The 20,040-nt window shown below is 37.8% G+C and overlaps 2 protein-coding genes across 2 annotated transcripts in view; both read right to left on the minus strand.

Annotated features, from left to right (window-relative positions):
* zgc:113337 (uncharacterized protein LOC503741 homolog) overlaps positions 1-1,471 on the minus strand; it is a 67,429-nt gene extending 65,958 nt beyond the window's left edge. Inside the window, exon 1 of the mRNA XM_028800795.2 lies at positions 1,320-1,471. Within this exon, the coding sequence (XP_028656628.1) occupies positions 1,320-1,331 (12 nt within the window). The 5' untranslated portion in view covers positions 1,332-1,471. The remainder of the gene's footprint in view (positions 1-1,319) is intronic.
* A 12,244-nt stretch (positions 1,472-13,715) lies between these two features.
* Positions 13,716-20,040, minus strand: part of LOC114650888 (nectin-4-like) — a 61,037-nt gene continuing 54,712 nt past the window's right edge. Inside the window, exons 10-12 of the mRNA XM_051926665.1 lie at positions 18,574-18,645; positions 16,416-16,454; positions 13,716-16,274 (exon numbers count right to left, since the gene is read on the minus strand). Of these exons, the coding sequence (XP_051782625.1) occupies positions 16,439-16,454; positions 18,574-18,645 (88 nt within the window). The 3' untranslated portion in view covers positions 13,716-16,274; positions 16,416-16,438. The remainder of the gene's footprint in view (positions 16,275-16,415; positions 16,455-18,573; positions 18,646-20,040) is intronic.

Consider the following 20,040-nt stretch of genomic DNA (forward strand, 5'->3'; position numbering starts at 1 on the left):
TAACCACTGTTCATCATTAAAAATGGACTGAACTGAATTAACCCGTAAATGATAAGCGTGGAAAACAATGAGCAAATGTATTATTATTATTATTGCTGTAATTTGTTATTGTTCAGGTCACTTAATTTCAAAGCATTACCTCTATCTTTATGCAGCTGTCTATGTGAAAAATGTACCAAATTCTATTATTTGCAATAATCAATCAATACAATCACTTTGAAAAATATTTTTTTAAAGAACTAAATAATTTTTAAGACAACATCCAATCTATAATCATGTGTAGAAAATGAATATGACTGGATTTTCTCTATGACAAATAAATTGTGGCTCACAGTGCATGGACACACTGGATAATAAATATTCCTATAATGCTATAATTTATTGATTACCCATGCTTTTCCGCAGTTTTTAAATATGCGTTTTCCAAAAATAAACACTTCAGCAAGATAAATTTCCCGGTGTAATTTTAAGTGTTCTCATTTCGCGTTGACGGATATGATTAAATCCTTTTCCGAAGCTTCCTGCTTCCGAACAACAAAAACAGCGGTAAGTTACGGGGTGTCGGCGCGGTGTGGACTGTCAGCGTATCACCTATAATGTGGACCGACGTCTGTGTTCAGAACTGATGTAGACGGTGTTCGTGCCAGTGCAAGTCCAATCCCTTCAATTAAAGTGTCTAGACACAAATCTTGAGAGGTAAGCCTGAACTTTCTTCACGTTTCAGGCTTTATTTATAATGCGTCTGAGGTTTGGAAGGATTTCTGCATTTCCAATACAGTACAGACGTAGATTGCATAGAAATACAGTAGATAGTTCTGATGATGGCATTAAAAAGCGAACTTTAGTAATAAATATTAAAACGATTCAAAATACACAGATACAAAATAATTTCATACAACGATCTATCACAAATATAGCCCAGCGGCTATAATTTTACATCGAGGAATGCTAACACAAAGAAAGCGTTTGGTAAAGAAATAAATGATTCTGGAACTGAATTAACTATTATATACAGTGTGGTTTTCATACTTCAAATCCTACGCATTTGCATAACGATCGAGTAAATCTCTTCATTTGTAAACAGCACACATCATAAGCAATTGTACAGCAATTTTCCCAGTCCCATTTTATCTAGATTTGTTAACAATGCATTATATTACTGTATTTTCGTTTTTTTAGATCAATTCAGACAGATCGCTATTATGTTGTAGTCCAGAGATGCTCACTGGAATGAACGAAGTAGACCAAGTTCAGCAACATTTCTGTCTGCTTATAACGGACTCGAGCAAATTATGATAGCAACTGTAAACGCTTCGTACCTTTGTACACATGATCTTCTGTCTGTTCCTCTCTCGCTCTATGAAAATGCACAGAATTCAAAGACTGTAAATGAATGTCACTCGTAAGCGAGCTCCATGCTTGCAGAGTACTTGAGAGGTTGTTGGAGCTCCGCCTCTTTCCGTACCAAGACACGCAGGAATCCCCAGCAGTACCAGGCTGCCACTCCCACAGTGAGACACAAGCGATGGTGGGGATTGTCATGATATCCGTGCATTTACTAGAGAGAAGGAACCCGCAGAAAGTTCATCAGGCTAAAACACATTAAACTAAATTGACACTAGTAGCGAAAATAAAGCGCGAGTTCAACGATAATGTTAATGGACGAATTGATATTATGTTCCATTTGTGTTAATCACTTTAGCACTGCTTTGTTTTACAGTGTATTTTTAAAAAGAAAACCTTATCATGACGTATATCCATTGTATCATAAGTAAAGTGATAACTGTGTTTTATCAGTGAACCTGTTATAGCGCTCCGAGCTTTTGTCAGATTCCCTATGAACACCAAAGCATTTTGTTCTTATTATGTAATGTTAAAATCAGTAGAACAATTGTTTATTTGTCCTTTCCCCCATTTTTTAAATCCGCTATTTTCGTTACAGCCTTACAGAGCACGCGTCAAATAAAATTAATTTTAGATGTGGTGCTTCATCAGTGCTTCAAAAGAGTTTACATATTTCAAATTATAAGACATTATTTTCTAATTCAGCGAACATGTTGAAATATAAATCGGATTTTTTTGCACTTTTCTTAAAAAGAACTAATGTACGTGAATGTGATTATCTGAAAATATTCTGATGATTTCCTGCGTACAGCACCGAACTACCGTATGCCCTTAACGATAACGCCCGTCATGCACTGAAGTGACATCGTTCTGTTGTCCTTTGCTGACACCTCATGGACAAAAGAAGCTGAACAGCTTTAAATATATTATATTATATACGTATATATATTGTATATACATGTAGCGGCTGGAAACGCTGCGCCTGTAAAGACACAATTCACAGTGTGGGAGGAGGCGGGGTGATGAGGGAATAGGCAACAGCTGTATGGAGTTAAAGCAATTTCAATAAACAGTTAGTAGTTTTTGCCTGCATTAAGAAAACGTTATCTGGCGTGTTTTCTTTCCTCGCAGGGCACTATAAAACAACAAAAAAACAAGGCGATGACAGTTTTATTCAGCTAAAGACATAAAAAGTATGTAAAGATCACAGCTGTACGGTAGATAACGGTGTATACCGTGTTTGTGGGATTATCTGAAAGAAATCATTGCAATGCAGTATACACGTCAGTTTAATTGTTTTCCATCTTAGAGTTACATACATAAACATGCAAGTTCCCACTTGAATTGTATTGCTTTTATTATTTTTAATTCAGATTCATCAACCACCTATAAAGAAGCTGAGATTTTGGAGGTGAAATTCTGCAGTTGATACTCACCAACTGGTTGGCTTTTAAAAAAAAGTACAGATGAGCTTCTGTGTTTTGCAAGAGAACAGTAGTTGTGCCCCCATGAAGATTAAACCATTTAAATCTTGTATCATTTCCATAGTTAAAGGAATAATGCTTATACCGATGTAAATTTCGTAAAGGACACAGAGCAAGTGAAGTGGTTTGTGGAAGGAAATTGCTAGTGGCATTAATATATCAAAAGCCAGTGTCTGTCTGTATGCATGACTGTCCGTTTTTCACGAGAGAACTACTAAATTGATTTAGATCGGGTTTTTTTCCTATAATTTGCTTGAATGGTCCGGTTGGGGCGGCACGGTGGCGCAGTGGGTAGCGCTACTGCCTCGCAGTTGGGAGACCTGGGGATCTGGGTTCGCTTCCTGGGTCCTCCCTGCGTGGAGTTTGCATGTTCTCCCCATGTCTGCGTGTGTTTCCTCAGGGCGCTCTGGTTTCCTCCCACAGTCCAAAGACATGTAGGTTAGGTGGATTGGCGATTCTAAATTGTGCTTGGTGTGTGGGTGTGTTTGTGTGTGTCCTGCGGTGGGTTGGCACCCTGCCCAGGATTGGTTCCTGCCTTGTGCCCTGTGTTGGCTGGGATTGGCTCCAGCAGACCCCCGTGACCCTGTGTTCGGATTCAACGGGTTGGAAAATGGATGGATGTTCCGGCTGATTATGTGACTTCTCTCCTCGCGCTAAATATCATGGTTCATTTGCAGTACTGATTTATTTGCACGAATCCGAGAGAGATGCAGCGGCCCTCCTCACTCATGTGCCAGCCTCGGGGTGTATCTTACATCTGCCTAGCTAGCGAATGAGAGAACTACGGATTTAGATTAAGCTTTTTCTAGAATTTGCATGAACATTCTGGTTGATTCTGTGACATCTTTCATCGCGCTAAGGAGCAAAATATTCGTGCTAATCCGAGTGAGAGGCTGTGGGCCAAGGGGAGGGGGAAGTGTGATGTGACGGGAACTCCTTCTACTTGCTGTCCTGTTTCACTTCTATGTGGTGGAGCCACGAGGCACGGCTAGTATATATACCAGTAAACCCCCGATTCTCTAAAGAATCGCAAATGCAAGAATGGCAATTACTTTCTGTTCCCTCTGATCTTTGTAGGGATGAAAAATCATGGAGGGTGGCAGCATCCTGGGAAAGTTTTCATTTAATTAAATAAATATATTTGTACTAAAGCTGTTTCTTATTGGAGCCATGACTCCTTTGGTTCTGGTGTTTCAGAAGCACGTTGTAGGCGCCTTCATTCATTGTTTTTATCCATGCGGTCTCGTTTTTGTTTTTCTATGGGTGTGTTGTTAGCTAGAAGTTGTTTGCTGTTAGGAATCATAATTGAACTTACTTTTAACTCTGAATTACCTTAATGTGATTCAAATAAGCCACACTGACAGCTGCCACACTGAGTGCTGGCACAGTGGATTAGAGCACACTGACTGCTGGCACTGTGTAGTGGAGTAGCTGCTGGCACTTTGGAGTGGAGAACACTGACCGCTGGCACTGTCAGTAGTCACCACTACCTCAAGTTTAAATACATACACATATATAGATAGACGCCGCATTCACTGTGTTTCCCAGTAGACACGATACGTCAGCCTTATTGCGAGTGGTAAAAGTGCCATTTAAACTAATACAGGTAGACGTGGAAACCGGGTTTTCTGCTGAAAAAACAACATTTAAAACAGTATTGTTTACATCCAACAGATTTTGGCGAATCGTTTAAATGCAATTATTTATATCCATTTATACACTAATAATGGCAATTATTAAATAATAATAATAATTATAATTATTATTATTAAATAATTCCTCCCATATAAGTAACATTTCGTGGACTGCTTTCTTCTATCTTCGAAACATTTCTAGACTTCGTCCTGTTCTTACGCAACACAGTACTGAAGTATTGTTTAATGCCCGAGTCACATCACGTATAGATTACTGTATTGGTATTCTATCTGGCATCCCACAAAAACTTATCCATCGCTTACAACTTCTTCAAAATTCTGCTGCCAGGATAATATCCTGCTGTTGTAAATCCACTGAACATATTACACCTATTCTCTCTCAACTTCACTGGCTCCCTGTTAACTACAGAATACAATACTAAATACCGCTCTTAACATTTAAAGCTCTCCACCACACTTACACTCCTCTCTCTCACTCAGATCATGTAATTTGAGAGTATTCAGTCTGGCAATATGGTGCAGCCTTAGTTTGTGGAAGACAGACACAACTAAAGACATGAGCATAAAAAGATGGTTGTCAATTTCAAACTGTGTTTCCCCAATGTGCTCCTTGAGAAAAAACATCATCAAGTTTGAGAAATGTTAACAGCTAACAACAATCTACACAGTGACTAAATACGTTTAGCCAAAACGTTGTTTGGAGGCTCACTTGAGCACATAAATGCATAGCTTTGCTAGCTTAGCCTGGCTTAGCTAAAGTAAAGATTATAAAACGGGATTTTCTAATGGCCAAATATAACCAAAACAATTGTTCAGCCTTACCTATGAAATGTAATCCCCTGGACAGCGGTTTGTACAATCCCAAGCAGCACATTATTCATTACTTCACTCCACAGCAGTGCCACTCACAATATGGCGGCGACGTTGACGTTCGATTCTGCTGGTCATGAGGCATCTAGTTATCCTATGTCTATGTTTATATATGTCACCATGGCAACTTGTTGGCACACACGCTTTACCTGAAGTTTAGTTTACAGGTTGTGTTGTGTTGTTTGGGCGCCACCTACTGACTCTGGGAAGCCGCTGGGTTTGACTCTGGGGCGCTGATGTGCTGTGCGCGTGCGCTTTTGGCACAGGTTGTGTCTGGCATCTGTGCATATATACAACCTTCGTAAACATTACTAAACGAAGGTTGTATATGCGGTGGTGTGCGCGTTCGCGTTCGGGCAGCGCTTGTATTGTGACCTGAAGTTTAGTTTACAGGTTGTGTTGTGTTGTTTGGGCGCAACCTACTGAGTCTGGGAAGCCGCTGGGTTTGACTCTGGGGCGCTGAGGCGCAGTGCGCGTGCGCTTTCGGTGCGTCTGGCCTCTGGCATCCGTGCATGTATACAACCTTCGTTTAGTAATATAAATATGTGTGTTGCATAGTTTATTGTCAAATAATGCAAAGAGTACGCAACACTCCTGCAAAAGGAGCAGTAGAGTGTGTACGCCTGATAAGCCCAAATGAGGGCGAAACACGTGTTGCATACTCTTTGCATTATTTGACAGTAAACTATGCAACATTCCATGATCTGCTTCTCACAACTTAAGAGGGCACCAAGGCGGATGTTTGCCAACTTGCAGACCAACCACAAGCGTTACATGGTAGGTAACCACCCATACAATCAGATTGTGATTCAGACTATGAATGTCATGAATATATATATATATCAGAAACATACACACATATGTACACATGCATATATATATCCACATATACAGTACATATAACATAGCAGGACTAAAATTGACCTCCTAAGAATATCAAAGGATATATTTAAACATGCAGGCATGACTGTCTTAACTGATCAATAGTTAACATGGAACTAATGGAAATATTTTCATACAGTAAAACAAGCAGAATATTAATAAACAACTAAGTAAGATCATCACAGCACATGAATCAGTACAATCAAACATAGTGCAAAATGTTCTCCAAAAAAAAGGTGAAATAAATAACCAAATTCATTATGAAATAAAACATTACAAACTCTCCTTTTTGCAAAAAGGAAACGCAATATCTGCATTTAAATCCCCACATATACCTACCAAATCAAAATAATTGATGACTGAAATGTTTCAAAATGCTCAAATAAAATACCACAGCCGACCAGCAGGAGGAGTTGGCTTTAAAACTAAATACAGTCTAACCTCGGGTTACAAACGTCTCGGACCATGTACAAATTGGGTTACGACCAAAAAGTTCGCCAAACTTTTGCATCTGTTCACGACCACACACTCGGGTGACGAACAAGCCAGTTTCCCTTCCAGTTCGTACGCGCTGATGATTTCCGCACGTGTTCAGTCTCTCCCTGTGCATTCCCTGTGCAGCGAGCGAGCGCGAGAGACAGAGAGAGAGAGAGAGAGAGAGAGAGAGTCCAATTAGAAAAAGTAAACATTACAGAAGAAGTAAGTAAACATTTAGTTTACTATTACACTGTGCATTCTGTGGTATAATTAACTATATTTGTGCTTAAAAATCTTTAAAAAAAATATATTTACATACAGCTTATACGGTTCGGAATGGATTAATTGTATTTACATACAATCCTAAGGGGGAAATTACTTTGGGTCACGACCAAATCGGGTTGTGACCAAAGTTTTGGAATGCATTACGGTCGTGACCCGAGGTTCCACTGTACATAAAAACAATCCTTAAAGACTCCAGCCTCCAACACAATACTGCCCACTACTAAAATGAATAAAGGGAAACACAACACACACCTCTTTGAATGCTTAAAATGCAATACATAAAAAAAAATTAATCAAATTCTTCTGTACTTTCTCGAGAAAACCAGTAACCAGCTTTGGTGTCAGGTGTGGAAATATCAAAACAGGTGTTCTAAGAACATTACAAGACATACGTAACATAATTCAGATATTCTCAAACTCATTTATGCCAATAAAAAATTGCAGGATGCCAAAACCTAACCCAGCAACATTAGCTACACAGTAGTAATCAGCCTTAGGCTGCATCACCGGACCTTTTCAAACCCACAAACACCTCACACTCAGTTAGTTTAGAATTGACGATTAACCTAACAGGTATGTCTCAGGACGCATAAAATAAAATCACAATTGTCAAAATAAGGCAGTGATCACAGACAAAAGAGCTAACTTGTCCCCCTGTATCTTTTCTGTGCACAAAATCTTGGAAAAAAAAACAGAGAAATTGTTATCGTCTGTCAGCAGTCATCACTTACATTTAAAGAGGAGCTGCCATGTATGCCTAATTTTACACTTTGCTGTATCAGTTGTACTTTATCACCTGCTTGATAATCTAATTAAGAAGAACTCGAGAGGACCTTTATCATTTAGAGCTCTATAGGCATCAATGATGTTCAATCAATACACCACTGTGGTCTTTGCATTCAATTAGCTTTGCACTAATATACATAATCTGGTTATGAAATGTTACTATTCAATATACAATACACGTTTTATTTCTGATTAGTATTATTATCATGTTACATTGCTCACTTTTTCTTTTCATATTTTATGCATGTAGCACTAGGGTGTTGTACCCTAGTACAATGTAATGAGAAGTCAAGCAAAATGACTCCTTTTATTGGCTAAGTAAAAAGATTACAATGCGCAAGCTTTCGAGGCAACTCAGACCCCTTCTTCAGGCGAGATGTAAGATGTTGTTCTTGTCCGAAGAAGGGGCCTGAGTTGCCTCGAAAGCTTGCGCATTGTAATCTTTTTACTTAGCCAATAAAAGGAGTCATTTTGCTTGATATGTTACGTAATACTCATTGCTGCTTTTTGCTTTCACATTTATGCTGTATTAATTTGTGAGGACAATATTTCTGGGGCTCTACCAGGAAAAATACAAAGAACATTCTTCGTTTCTAGACATTTTCAGCAAAAGGGATCTACCTCCGAGTTAAAAACTGATTAAGATATTTTGGTACAATAAACCAAAGTTATAAAAAATATTACCACACCATCACACTTGAAAATCTCCACAATTGCTGGACCCTGAACATGCTGGAGCCCCTCAACTGATGAACTGCTCGACCATGACACTTTTAAATTGTCAGTCAGTCAGTCATTATCTAATCTGTTATGTCCTAACACAGGGTCACAGGGCTTTTAAATTGTGGCCCTCCAAATATCTGTACACTCCAACAAAGCCTGGAGGAAATAACAGCTGGAGAACTGGGACCACCTTAGTGAGCCGAGAGACAGAGAGACCATCTACTGCAGCCTGCATTTCTCATCCAAACTTTAAATGGAGTTTTTACATCAAACACTAACCTGGATTGACTCTAAATGATTACATTCAAAACATAATTATAATTTGTGTTGTATTGTTTTTTCTTGTTTTGATGCTGCTGTGATTTTGAGGCCATATTTGTACATAGGACTAACTTTCCAAAGGTGTACTCCCTAACAATGGCCTTAGAAGGGATTAGAACTGGAATGTTACAAAATTTACCTCACACTCGATGCTGGCAAAACTAAGAAACTGACTGGTGACTTCAGAAAACAGGGAGGCTAAAGGCACTCTCCCTTTCATGTAAAAAGAGCTACTGCAGGGAGTTTTCGGACATTTGCATCCTGAGGTATTTTTGTGCTTTGTCGTACATTAGATGTACATAACAAAATGGACAAAATGAAGAAAGCTTTGACCAGTAGCTGACATGCAGCAACCAAGAAGCCAAAGCAGTATCTTTACATTCATAAGTGTCTCATGAAATATGACGTCTTCAGATTTCGCAATCATTTTTCAAACTTAACAGAGTTCTACCCCTTGCACCTACCACCTTATTACACAGAATGACGACAAAACAGAAGATTTATGTTTAATTCTCAAAGTGAAGCCTTTTACACAGGCCCAGCTCCTGGGGGTCATTTAGTTGGGCTAAGCCCCCCAGAAATCATGTCAAGCTAGTGTTGTGTATGTTACTTTATTAATCCAAAGAGGCAATGTAGATGCATACAACTGCAGAAACATAAAAGACAAGGAGGCAAACTCGTAGGACAAATAATACAGGTAATCAATTAATCAATCATTTATTCAATCAATAGATAAATAAATTAATGTTGTACAGGATTTTTAAAGTAAACTTAAAGAGTACATTGCCTGATAGCAGTGGGCAAAAAGACCCCAGAGGTCTTCTTAGCACACTGTAGTGGGATGAGGCTGTAGCTCTCCAACAGAACACCTCCTGGAGTAGATGGAGGGGATTTTTCATGAATTTTACCACCATCCTCTTTTCCAAAACAGCTTCCAGTGTGTCCAGGGTTCACCCTCTGATGCAGAAGGCTTTTCCTGATCAGTTTGTTCAGGCATTGTGCTTCTACTGAGCTCACATTGTTTCTCCAGGTGACTGTAGCATAGAACACCACACTGGCTACTATGGCCTAGCAGAACATTTCCAGCAGTTTGCTGCATACATTGAAAGACCTGAATCCCTTTAGCAACTCCAGTCTGCTCTGGCCTTTCTTGTACAGCACCACTGTGTTCTCAGACCAGTCCAGTTTGTTGTTTATGTGAACCCCCTAGTACTCGTAGCTCTGCACAACATCTACATCCTCCACCTGAATAGTGACTGGTCTCAGAAACTCCGTGGCACACCTGAAGTCCACCACCAGCTCTTTTTTCATCTTGATGTTGAGTTCCAGGTTGTTGCCCCCGCACCACAAGACAAAGTCTCCAAAACCTTCCTGTTCTTGGACTTGCAGCCTATGATGGAGGAATCTTCTAAAAATTTCTGTAGGTAGCAAGTGCTAGTATTGTATAAAAGTCTGCTGTAGAGAGTAAACAGTAAGGGAGACTGGACAGTTCCCTGAGGTGCTCCAGCACTGAACACCACCATTTCTGACACACAGTTGCTCAGCCTCACAAGCTGCTGTCTGTTGGTCAGGTAGTCCATGATCCATGAGATTGTCAGGGCATCAAGATGCATAGCCTTGAGCTTTTTCTCCAGCCAGCGAGGCAGAATGGTGTTAAAGCACTGGAGAAATCAAAGAACATTATCCTGTCTGTGGTACCAGCTTTGTCCAAGCAAAGCAAGGCTTTGTGGAGCATGTAGATCAGAGCATAGTCCTCACCTACATCTGTCCGACAGGCAAACTGCTTTGACTTGTTTTATTGAATTCACCTTCTTGATTTGTTTCCTTGTTGTTAGCAAATTAATTTTGCTCAGAATCAACAATTCAGATTCAGCCTGAAGATCCACATTATAACTTTTCACTGTTTATTCTAAGATTTCTATACATTATTAACTGCAGATTTATTCTGTGTATATGGACTGGTGTTTAATTGAGCTTGTGTTTGTAATGTTCTTACCTTAAGAGACACAATAAAAATTGAGTCTTAAGAGACCGATTAAGGAAAACTAGTTTGGATGCATCTGGGTCACAGCGTTAGCAGGTTTGTATTCCTGCTCTCAACATATAATAAGCCACTATTTCATTTTTTCAGTTCTGTGCTGATCTTGCTTTAACAAATGCTCATATAAAACACATTTATTCAGTTCCTGATTTATTACAAATGGTTTCCTTTAAGATTAATAATGAATGATATACATGACATAGTACCAGATATACGATAGAAGTATTAAACCATACTGTTTCAAAACATGATACACTGTATCACGCACACGCGTCGGAGGATCTCCTCACAGGCTCAGTTGAGGCATGTAATAACCCACCAAAAAGGGAGGGGGCGCTGCCACTAACACGGTCATCGCCTTCTTTTCCCACAGTGGCCAGATGATGCCCGGTGAAGGCATTTAGCCCCGCCTGTTCTGGTCTTGCTGCCACAAACTCCCAGGCATCCCAGAAGTTGTTACTTTTGGCCCGAGTGACCGTAAGACAGAGCTTCACTGAAACTAAACAGAACTTTCCTGCAATCGTCTTTTTGAATTGCCACAGGAATGAGGTGAGCCAATTACTTTCAATTTTTTTCCCCCTTTACTTTGCGTCTTCAGACAAGTAAAAGAGATGACCCGATTGGCACCCCAACATTTTTTGATGCAGTCCTAAGCTGTCATTACTGCAACCAGCCCCAACTGTCATGTAAAAATATCAAACACACCTTAGGTAGATGCTATAAATTTCTGTAACTGGCTGTGAAACCAGCAAGCCTAATGAAGAACAAAATTCTAATTTAAAGTTCTTCTGGAATGAAAAAAATAAAATTGTTTGCTACTCCAAGGCTGAAGTTAGTCACCCCTGACTGTAGACCACAACATTAAGGCAACACTCGTTCAAAGATAACACAATAAATTTAAGACAATAGGACTGCTTTTCATGTGTTTATTTATTGAAATATGCTTTTAGCAAATTATGAGAGTTCTCAAAAGATCATCACATAAAGAAATGTATACAAAAATTATCTGGTAAGTATAACAGTTACATATTTGTGGATTTACATGAATGCATTTCATATAAACAAATACCACAAAATGCCATTCTTTTAGTTTACAATTAGGATAAACAGCGGCTCCCACTGCTTGTCTAATTGATGTTTTACGGAGACACGGCTGAGTACTTGATGCAGCACTACGACTGTCAATGGCATAATGTGGATTGTATTTTGAACATAAAGATAAAGTCGAAAGAAAGTGTAATTTATTTTTATATAAATGAAGGCTGGTATACTGATCTCACTGTGCTATTAAAAACTTGCTCTCCAGATCTGGACTCTTCCTTTATTAATTGAAGACCCTTTTATTATCCATATGAGTTTTCACCTTTTATTCATGTTGGTATTTAACTTGAAGCAGATGCTGGCTCAACAGATAATAGGAATGGGGAAAAATTCCTTAACTCTCAAATTATTACTTTGGGGAATTTTAACAGAGTCAGTCTGAAACAGGAGCTCCCCAAACATAGCCCATATGCCAGTATGTGTGACACTAGAGAATGGCAGGTGCTACACCATTGTTATACTGCTTCTTGCACAATACTGTACCTGTATTGTGTTCTAGGATACTCCAACCATAACTTTGTCCTAAATATTTCTACGCACAGGCAGTGACTTGGTTCAGCAAAACCCGTTACCACAACAATGGAAAAAAAATTAGTTTTAGAGAAAACACAGAATGAACACACAGACCATGTGACTTAATATATCAGTTATATATTAATATTAATATATAAGCTTACAAGAGTGAGGATAAAACCACTTCACATGAGCCAAATACAAATTAAACAAAGCAATATATTTTGATAAAATAAAAAAGCACTTCTCTACTAATGACCTATCTGCCTTACTGATTAGACGGCCCAACACAGACGTTAATGTTGAATGCCCAGCAAGTGGTGTGTGGCCAGTTAGATTTTTGTCTGTTATAACTGAACATTTGAACCCCTGATGTATATTGTTTGTAGGGCTGCTGTTTTAACTCAAGGGTAACTTTAACTTAAATGGAACATAATAATCTGTCCGTTGAACGGTTTGGAACTTCTTTCTTTTACTTTGCTTTTAAACTAATCTTAATCTTTACACATATACATTATGTAATTAATAAATTACAAAGTATGTATTTGCACAATTCAAGCAGTTACAGCACTCTGAATCTCAACTTACTGAAAAGTACTCATTTGTATAGTGAAACCACCTTTGAGGACAAAGGATAAACTTCACATTATACTTTATTCAGAAGAGAAGATTAATGATGATGACTTGCCCAAACTGTGATTTATAAAATCCAGGCCCTGGAAGCTCGCTTATCCAGAACATCAACTCTTTCAAGTTCTCTCTTTTGGGAGATGTTACAAGGCACTGAAGGTTAAAATAACATAGCATTATAAAAACTTTTTTCTTCCAAGAAGTTAATCTTATTAACATTCCATCTATTTCTAACAACTGCATTTGTTACAATAGTTACTAGTTCATGTATTAAGATTTGCTCGCATTTAATACTTGGAAAAAAAAAAAAAAAGTTTTACTTCAGTTCTTTTTATATTTACTTACAATGGCTGTATTATGTGTATGAATTTATTATGTTAGTGTAAACAACAAAGTTGTCAAATTCTTGTTGTTTGTAAACATATTTGACAAACAAAGTTATTCCATTCCATAATGTTAATAATCCTGGTACATTCCATCCATCTCTCTTTTACAAGTTCATTATCAATCAATAACATTTTACATGCAAGTATCAGAACCTGAAAAAGACACACTAACAAACATTTTACACACTATGAACAACGAAGGGCAGCAGCAATCATGATTATCAAGTTAAGCAGCAAAAATACAAATAAAGTCATTAATCATGTATATACATTCATATACTGTAGTGTAACTTTGTCAGTGATTCAAAGCTAGGTTAGGTTTGGCTCATAAATTTCAAAAAACTTGAAGGCATTTTTTGGTTTCTTCATTTAAAGCAGGGGTTCTTAACCCTTTTTGTTCCATGGACCCCTCTGCCAGTCAGGACCCCTTCACAGAATAATGTTTTTAAATGCATAAAATAAAATTACAAAGGAAACCAGTTGTATTGAAATACAGTTACTAAAATAAAGAAACATATGATATAGTAATACTGCAGTCTTACTATAAAGACTGCTGCCTCGATGTTAGGAGACCCGGGTTCGCTTCCCGGGTCCTTCCTGCGTGGAGTTTGCATGTTCTCCCCGTGTCTGCGTGGGTTTCCTCCGGGCGCTCCGGTTTCCTCCCACAGTCCAAAGACATGCAGGTTAGGTGGATTGGCGATTCTAAATTGGCCCTAGTGTGTGCGTGGTGTGTGGGTGTGTTTGTGTGTGTCCTGCGGTGGGTTGGCACCCTGCCCGGGATTGGTTCCTGCCTTGTGCCCTGTGTTGGCTGGGATTGGCTCCAGCAGACCCCTGTGACCCTGTGTTTGGATTCAGCGGGTTGGATAATGGATGGATGGATGGATGGATGGTAGGCTAGGCACTTTTTATAACTTATTGGTTAGTACATTAGAAAAAGTATTGGTGTTTTTGGTAAATTATGCACATTATACAACCCTTTTCTATTAAAAAAAGTTAAGTAAGTGTTGCTGTGGGTGGTTCGGAACACATTAAGGGCATTTCCATTATTTCTTATGGGAAATATAGTCTTGACTTACAACCAACTTGAGTTACAACCAGCCCTCGCGAATGAATTGAGTTCGTAAGTCAAGGGTCCACTGTATGTGCTTCTTTCTTCACACATTAACTTTCCTATGTTTTAAATGTATTGTATTATTATTTAAATTAAATTTTACTTTTTTAAAGACATGTCAGTGTGAAGACTGTTGTTTATCTTGAATAAGAACATTAAACTGTGGTGTGGTATTTGACAAGGCAACTCTATTTTGATTTTTGTTTTCATTGTTACAAGTGTTGAAAATCCTGTTTTGCAAAGATATATTGTTACAAAGGGAATCAAAGCTTCCATAGCTTGCTTTACAAGACAAGGATAGGCTTCTGTCAGGGAACACCAGAATTCTCCAAGGATTTTCAAGTTAATCTCCAATTGTAGTAAGTTTTTTGTCCTAAGATCAATGAGTTCATCTTTGGTTAAGTTAATAACTTTGATACAGTTTATATCAGAATTAAAAGGATTTCAGATGCATGGTTCAGTTTTCATGCAATCAAGATAAAGATATAACTTAAAAGAATTCTGTAATGCTTTCAAGTGTTCGCAAATTTCTCTTTTCAAACTTTGTCAAGAAAGCTTATAATATTTTAGTAGCATCCATAATGGTGACTTCACGGCTTTGAATGGAAAGATTTATCTCATTCAAATGGTAAAAAATATCTTTCAGGTAAGTCAACCCATGGATAAAATCCTTTTTTTTCAAAATGTTCCAAGAGGGGGTTCTCTCTTTCTTCCAAGAAAAGCCAGTGCACTTCTGTGTGGTAGAGAAGCACTTCATATTCTGCTCCCATTTTTTGACAAAACATTTTAAAAATAAGAAGATTCAGAGAACTTCTTTTAATAAATTTGATAACTTTTATGGCTGTTGACAAAGCTTCTTTCAGGGTTGTTGGAGGAGTCTTTGTTGCCAGTACATGTCTCTGTCTATGTAAAAAGCAATTCATGACAACGACTTGAGCAACTTCATTTTTCACTAAAGTAACAAAATCAGATGCATTACCAAGCATCACAAGAACTTCATCAGCATAAAGAGAAAGTTTTTCTTTCTAATCAACGTTTTGTTTGGTATAACAAAACAAAAAAAAACTTTTTACCATTTTGAAAATGCTGTCGGCCTTCGTACTTCCTGAAAGAGACTTACAAAATAAGACGACTTCTTTGATGACGTCAGCATACACATAGGGAACAAAAACAAGATGCTGGGTACATTGAGAAATGTCCGTAGTTTCATCCAATTGCATCCTGATGAGGAATGGTGAGGCTGCCAATTCCTCAATGACCAGTTTCAAAATATTAAAAGACATACTGTATCAACTATTCTTGAATGTATTACATCATTTGCCAAAATTTCAGTTAGAAGTTAGTGAAAATAAATTTGACAAGGGAACTGCTTCCATTTTTCCCTCTGTTTCAGTCAACAAACCAATTCGACCATTTCCAACACATATAGCATTTCTAAAGTCTCTCCAATAATGTGGGGCTTCTTTTTCTCGATAAGCAATTTTATAGGGTGCTTCAAGAAAAGGCTTTCGTGAAATGGAAAATCTGAGTTTTCGAAGTAAGCCTGCTTTTTCGAATTGAGCTCTTTTCACACTAATAAAATCCACATTCTGGTACATTTGACAGTGAAGAAGATGTCTCGTGGCCTTTATTCAAAAAACTGGAAATGCGGCAAAAGTGAATGAACTGTTAAAAAAAAAAAAAAAAGTACATGAATAATGAAAACGCCATAGATAGTGAGCTGGAATAAACAATAAAAAAGTGGGAAAAAGTTTTAATCTACATTTTTGATACTACCGTTTAAAACATACTCTAATATAAACCTACCTTTCACTTAACCTGGGATATTTTTAAAAGTTTATTGACCTAGAATTTAAAAAAGAAAAAAAAGGATTAATAAAAATCTTACATATAACCACTTGTCTTTATTAATTACAAAAAATAAAATATGGGAATTATATCATAATTGACAATGTATGACACTGAACCATTGAATTTAATATTGTTTTAAAAAAAAAAACATTGCAGAAGCATTCATTTATTGAGCAGATCACTTATCCAATGGGAGTAACGAGTGAACACCATTATTTTCAGCTGCTAATAGTGGAATTTTGGCATGGGCTTTTTTCAATTTTATATGCACTGACAACTCCATTGCCAATGCTTTCGAATATGTTACTTGTAGTGTTTCCTTTTCTCTTCAACAAATTGAGTTTTTACTATATCATTAAGCATTCGCACATTTTAAACTAGAACAACCACACACCCTTAACTAGTTAAATGCAGATTAGCTTAAGTAGCGCAATGTAAAGAACATTCATTTAACATATTGGCAAAATGGTGACAAAAGCTCTGCTTAAAACTAGGATTAAGAAACAATATGATCTGAAATGGTAACACACATGTCAACAATAATTAAAGCTATGAGAACAAAAAAGGTAAAAAGTTCTTAATATATTTTTAAAAATATTATTGTGTCTCTGTTATACACACAAATTCCCACCTCCACACCTACATGGGCTCAAATCATTAAAAGATAGTGTACTTAATTCCTAACAGGACAGTTTACTGCATCAGATAATCTAAAATGGAATTAAAACATCTGTTTTTTCAAATAAGTGCAAAATAAACATAACATTCTCAAACCTGCTCAGTCCAGTTTAAGGGGTTGGAACTTACCCTGGCAGCAGAGAGTGCAAATCAAGATACAGACCTTGACCTAGCAGAAGACTACTGCAGGGTATATCCATACACACAATCATACTCTCACTCACATGGGGTAAACTTAGAAGCATTGGTTAAAATAATACAGATCTCAGAGGTTGAGAAAAACTGGAGGATCTAGAGAAAAAAATTCAAAGACTTAGGGAGAATGTACAAACTACATAAAGACAGTGATGACCACACATGGAATTAAAACATAGGGAGCTACTTCTGTGAATCAGACAACCTCTGTGCCCCATGCTGACTCTACATATTTTATTTCAAATTAGTTGTGCCACCCATCCAAAACGGGGTGAAATCCAGGTAATCAATGTCGAAATTAGCATTGATGTTTGCAGTGCATCATGCAATGAATATGCCTCTGTTATATGCCATTGGGTATGGGATTTATAAAAGCAGTGTTAATGTCTCTGATGTGCCATGTTTTGGAATGACAGAGACATAGCAACCCAACCAATGGTGGAAGGTGGATGTCCACAGCATAATAAAATATTATAAACTTCAATGAAAAAAAACTTTTAATACTTAATTCTTCTTACTGAATAGAGTGAGGACTCTGATCAGTAGTGAATAGTGAATATATTATTTTTCCTAGTGAACACAATATAATATCACATCTCTTTTTCCAATCAATTCAGGGCCACAAGGGACTACAACATATCTTGGCAGCATTGTGTACTAGGCTGGAAACAGGCATGGATAAAATGCTTGGGTTGTGGGGAAAAACACACAGACAGACATGGAAGCCATATAAACTCCCCACAGACAATAACCGGTTGCAGGAATCAAACCCAGAATGCTGTATCTGTTAAGCCACCATGATGCTTTCAACAATATTTTATATATTATATAAATATATAAAATAATTTTATAGAAACATACTAATAAAAAACAGAGACCTGCTACAATATTCTTTGGTGATTTAGTGCTACACACTCAGGCAATCCGAAACAGTGAACATCTTTAATCACCACTGCTTGATGGTCCCTTATTGGTATCAATGAGCAAGTAGAAGACAACAAAGGTTCTCTAGAGAACCTTCTATTTCTCATGATGTGAACAAAACATTTTAGAATCATCTTTAAATTAACCATTTCATTGAGCATTAAGGTCTGATCTAATCCCAAACTGGCCAAGTTTTTAATCTTACCAATAAACAGAATGTACACTATTCTACAGTACTGCTGTTCATAATCATTGGGTGACTTTCAGTCTGTTTCTTTGACGCTCCAGATTTCAGAGTCAAAGGTTGTTTTAATACCTTTTGTATCCTGATGAATTCCCAAGTGGCTGAGAACTAGGGCTTTCAAATTCTAATTTCTTCTTACTGCAGCTGTAATTAGTAGAAAAGAAAAAGACACTTACAATTTCATTCAATAACATTGAGAGAATAAATGAGTAATTTACATTCAACACTGTTTAACTATACTGACAGCCACTCAGACTTGTTATTGATAAAACATTTCAATGTTCAGTGTTCAACTGGCTTGGTTCTTCCTTTTCAGTATGACTGGTAAGAAATATTTACCAATTAACAATTTGGTGATATAGTAAAAATACAGGAATTACAAATATAAAATTGTGTTTTTATTTCTTTGCCGCCTCTGTAAAGAAAATGGACAGACATTATTTTATACGCATATTCTTCTGAGTGGCAAATGCTACAGTAAATATCATTATCATAATGCAAACAAGGGCTGTATGGTAGCGCTGCTGCCTCACAGTAAAGAGACCTAGGTTTGCTTCCTGGGTCCTCCCTGCATGGAGTTAGCATGTTCTCCCCGGGTCTGCGTGGGGTTCCTCCGGGTGCTCCGGTTTCCTCCCACAGTCCAAAGACATGCAGGTTAGGCGGGTTGCTGAACCTAAATTGGCCTTAGTGTGTGTGTGTGCCCTGCGGGTTTGCTCCTGCCTTGCGCCTTTTGCTGGCTGGGACTGGCTCCAGCAGACCCCTGTGACCCTGTAGTTAGGATATAGCAGGTTGGATAATGGATGGATACTGGACAGATGGATGGATAATGCAAACAATGATGAGGATTATACTTAAATCCTTACTTTTCTTCCCTTCCCATCACTGTTAAGAAGTTAGTCAATATGAAATAATTCAAGGGGAACACACTCATTAGTCATGATAAAAGCAAATAGAGAAGCACGCCACATCGTATAAGAGGGTAAAACATGGTCTGTATTAGAAGAGGTGATAATATTTAAACAACTACAGAAAAGATAAAAAAGACAGAGGTTATAGTAACTGTTATTACTAGACATCATGATGCTGGCACCACCATGCTTACCGTTGGAACGTTACTGTGCAGTTGATTTGTGAATGGTTTTCTCCAGAGGTGACACTTTGGCCTCCAGTCTAACAGTTCAATTTTGGTTTTATCAGATCAGAGAATCTTGCTTCTTACAGTCGGAGAATCCATTAGGTGCCACTTTGCAAACTCCAAACAGTCTTTTATTTGCCATCTGGTCACTCAGTGGAATGTTGTACTGATGATTGTCCTTCTGGAAGTTGCTCCAATCTCTGGGGACAACCCTGTCCCTAAGCTCTGCAGACAATTCCTCCGACCACATATCTTGGTTTTTTGCTCTGATATACATTGTCAACTGTGGGACTTTTCCTACTCATGTGAATCAAATGAATTTACCACAGGTGGACTCCAAACAACATGTAGAACCAATGTTGATCAGTAGAATGGGATGCACCTGAGCCAAATATTAAATGTCA

The sequence above is a fragment of the Erpetoichthys calabaricus genome, chromosome 4 (genome assembly GCF_900747795.2).
Source record: "Erpetoichthys calabaricus chromosome 4, fErpCal1.3, whole genome shotgun sequence".
Classification (NCBI taxonomy): domain Eukaryota; kingdom Metazoa; phylum Chordata; class Cladistia; order Polypteriformes; family Polypteridae; genus Erpetoichthys; species Erpetoichthys calabaricus.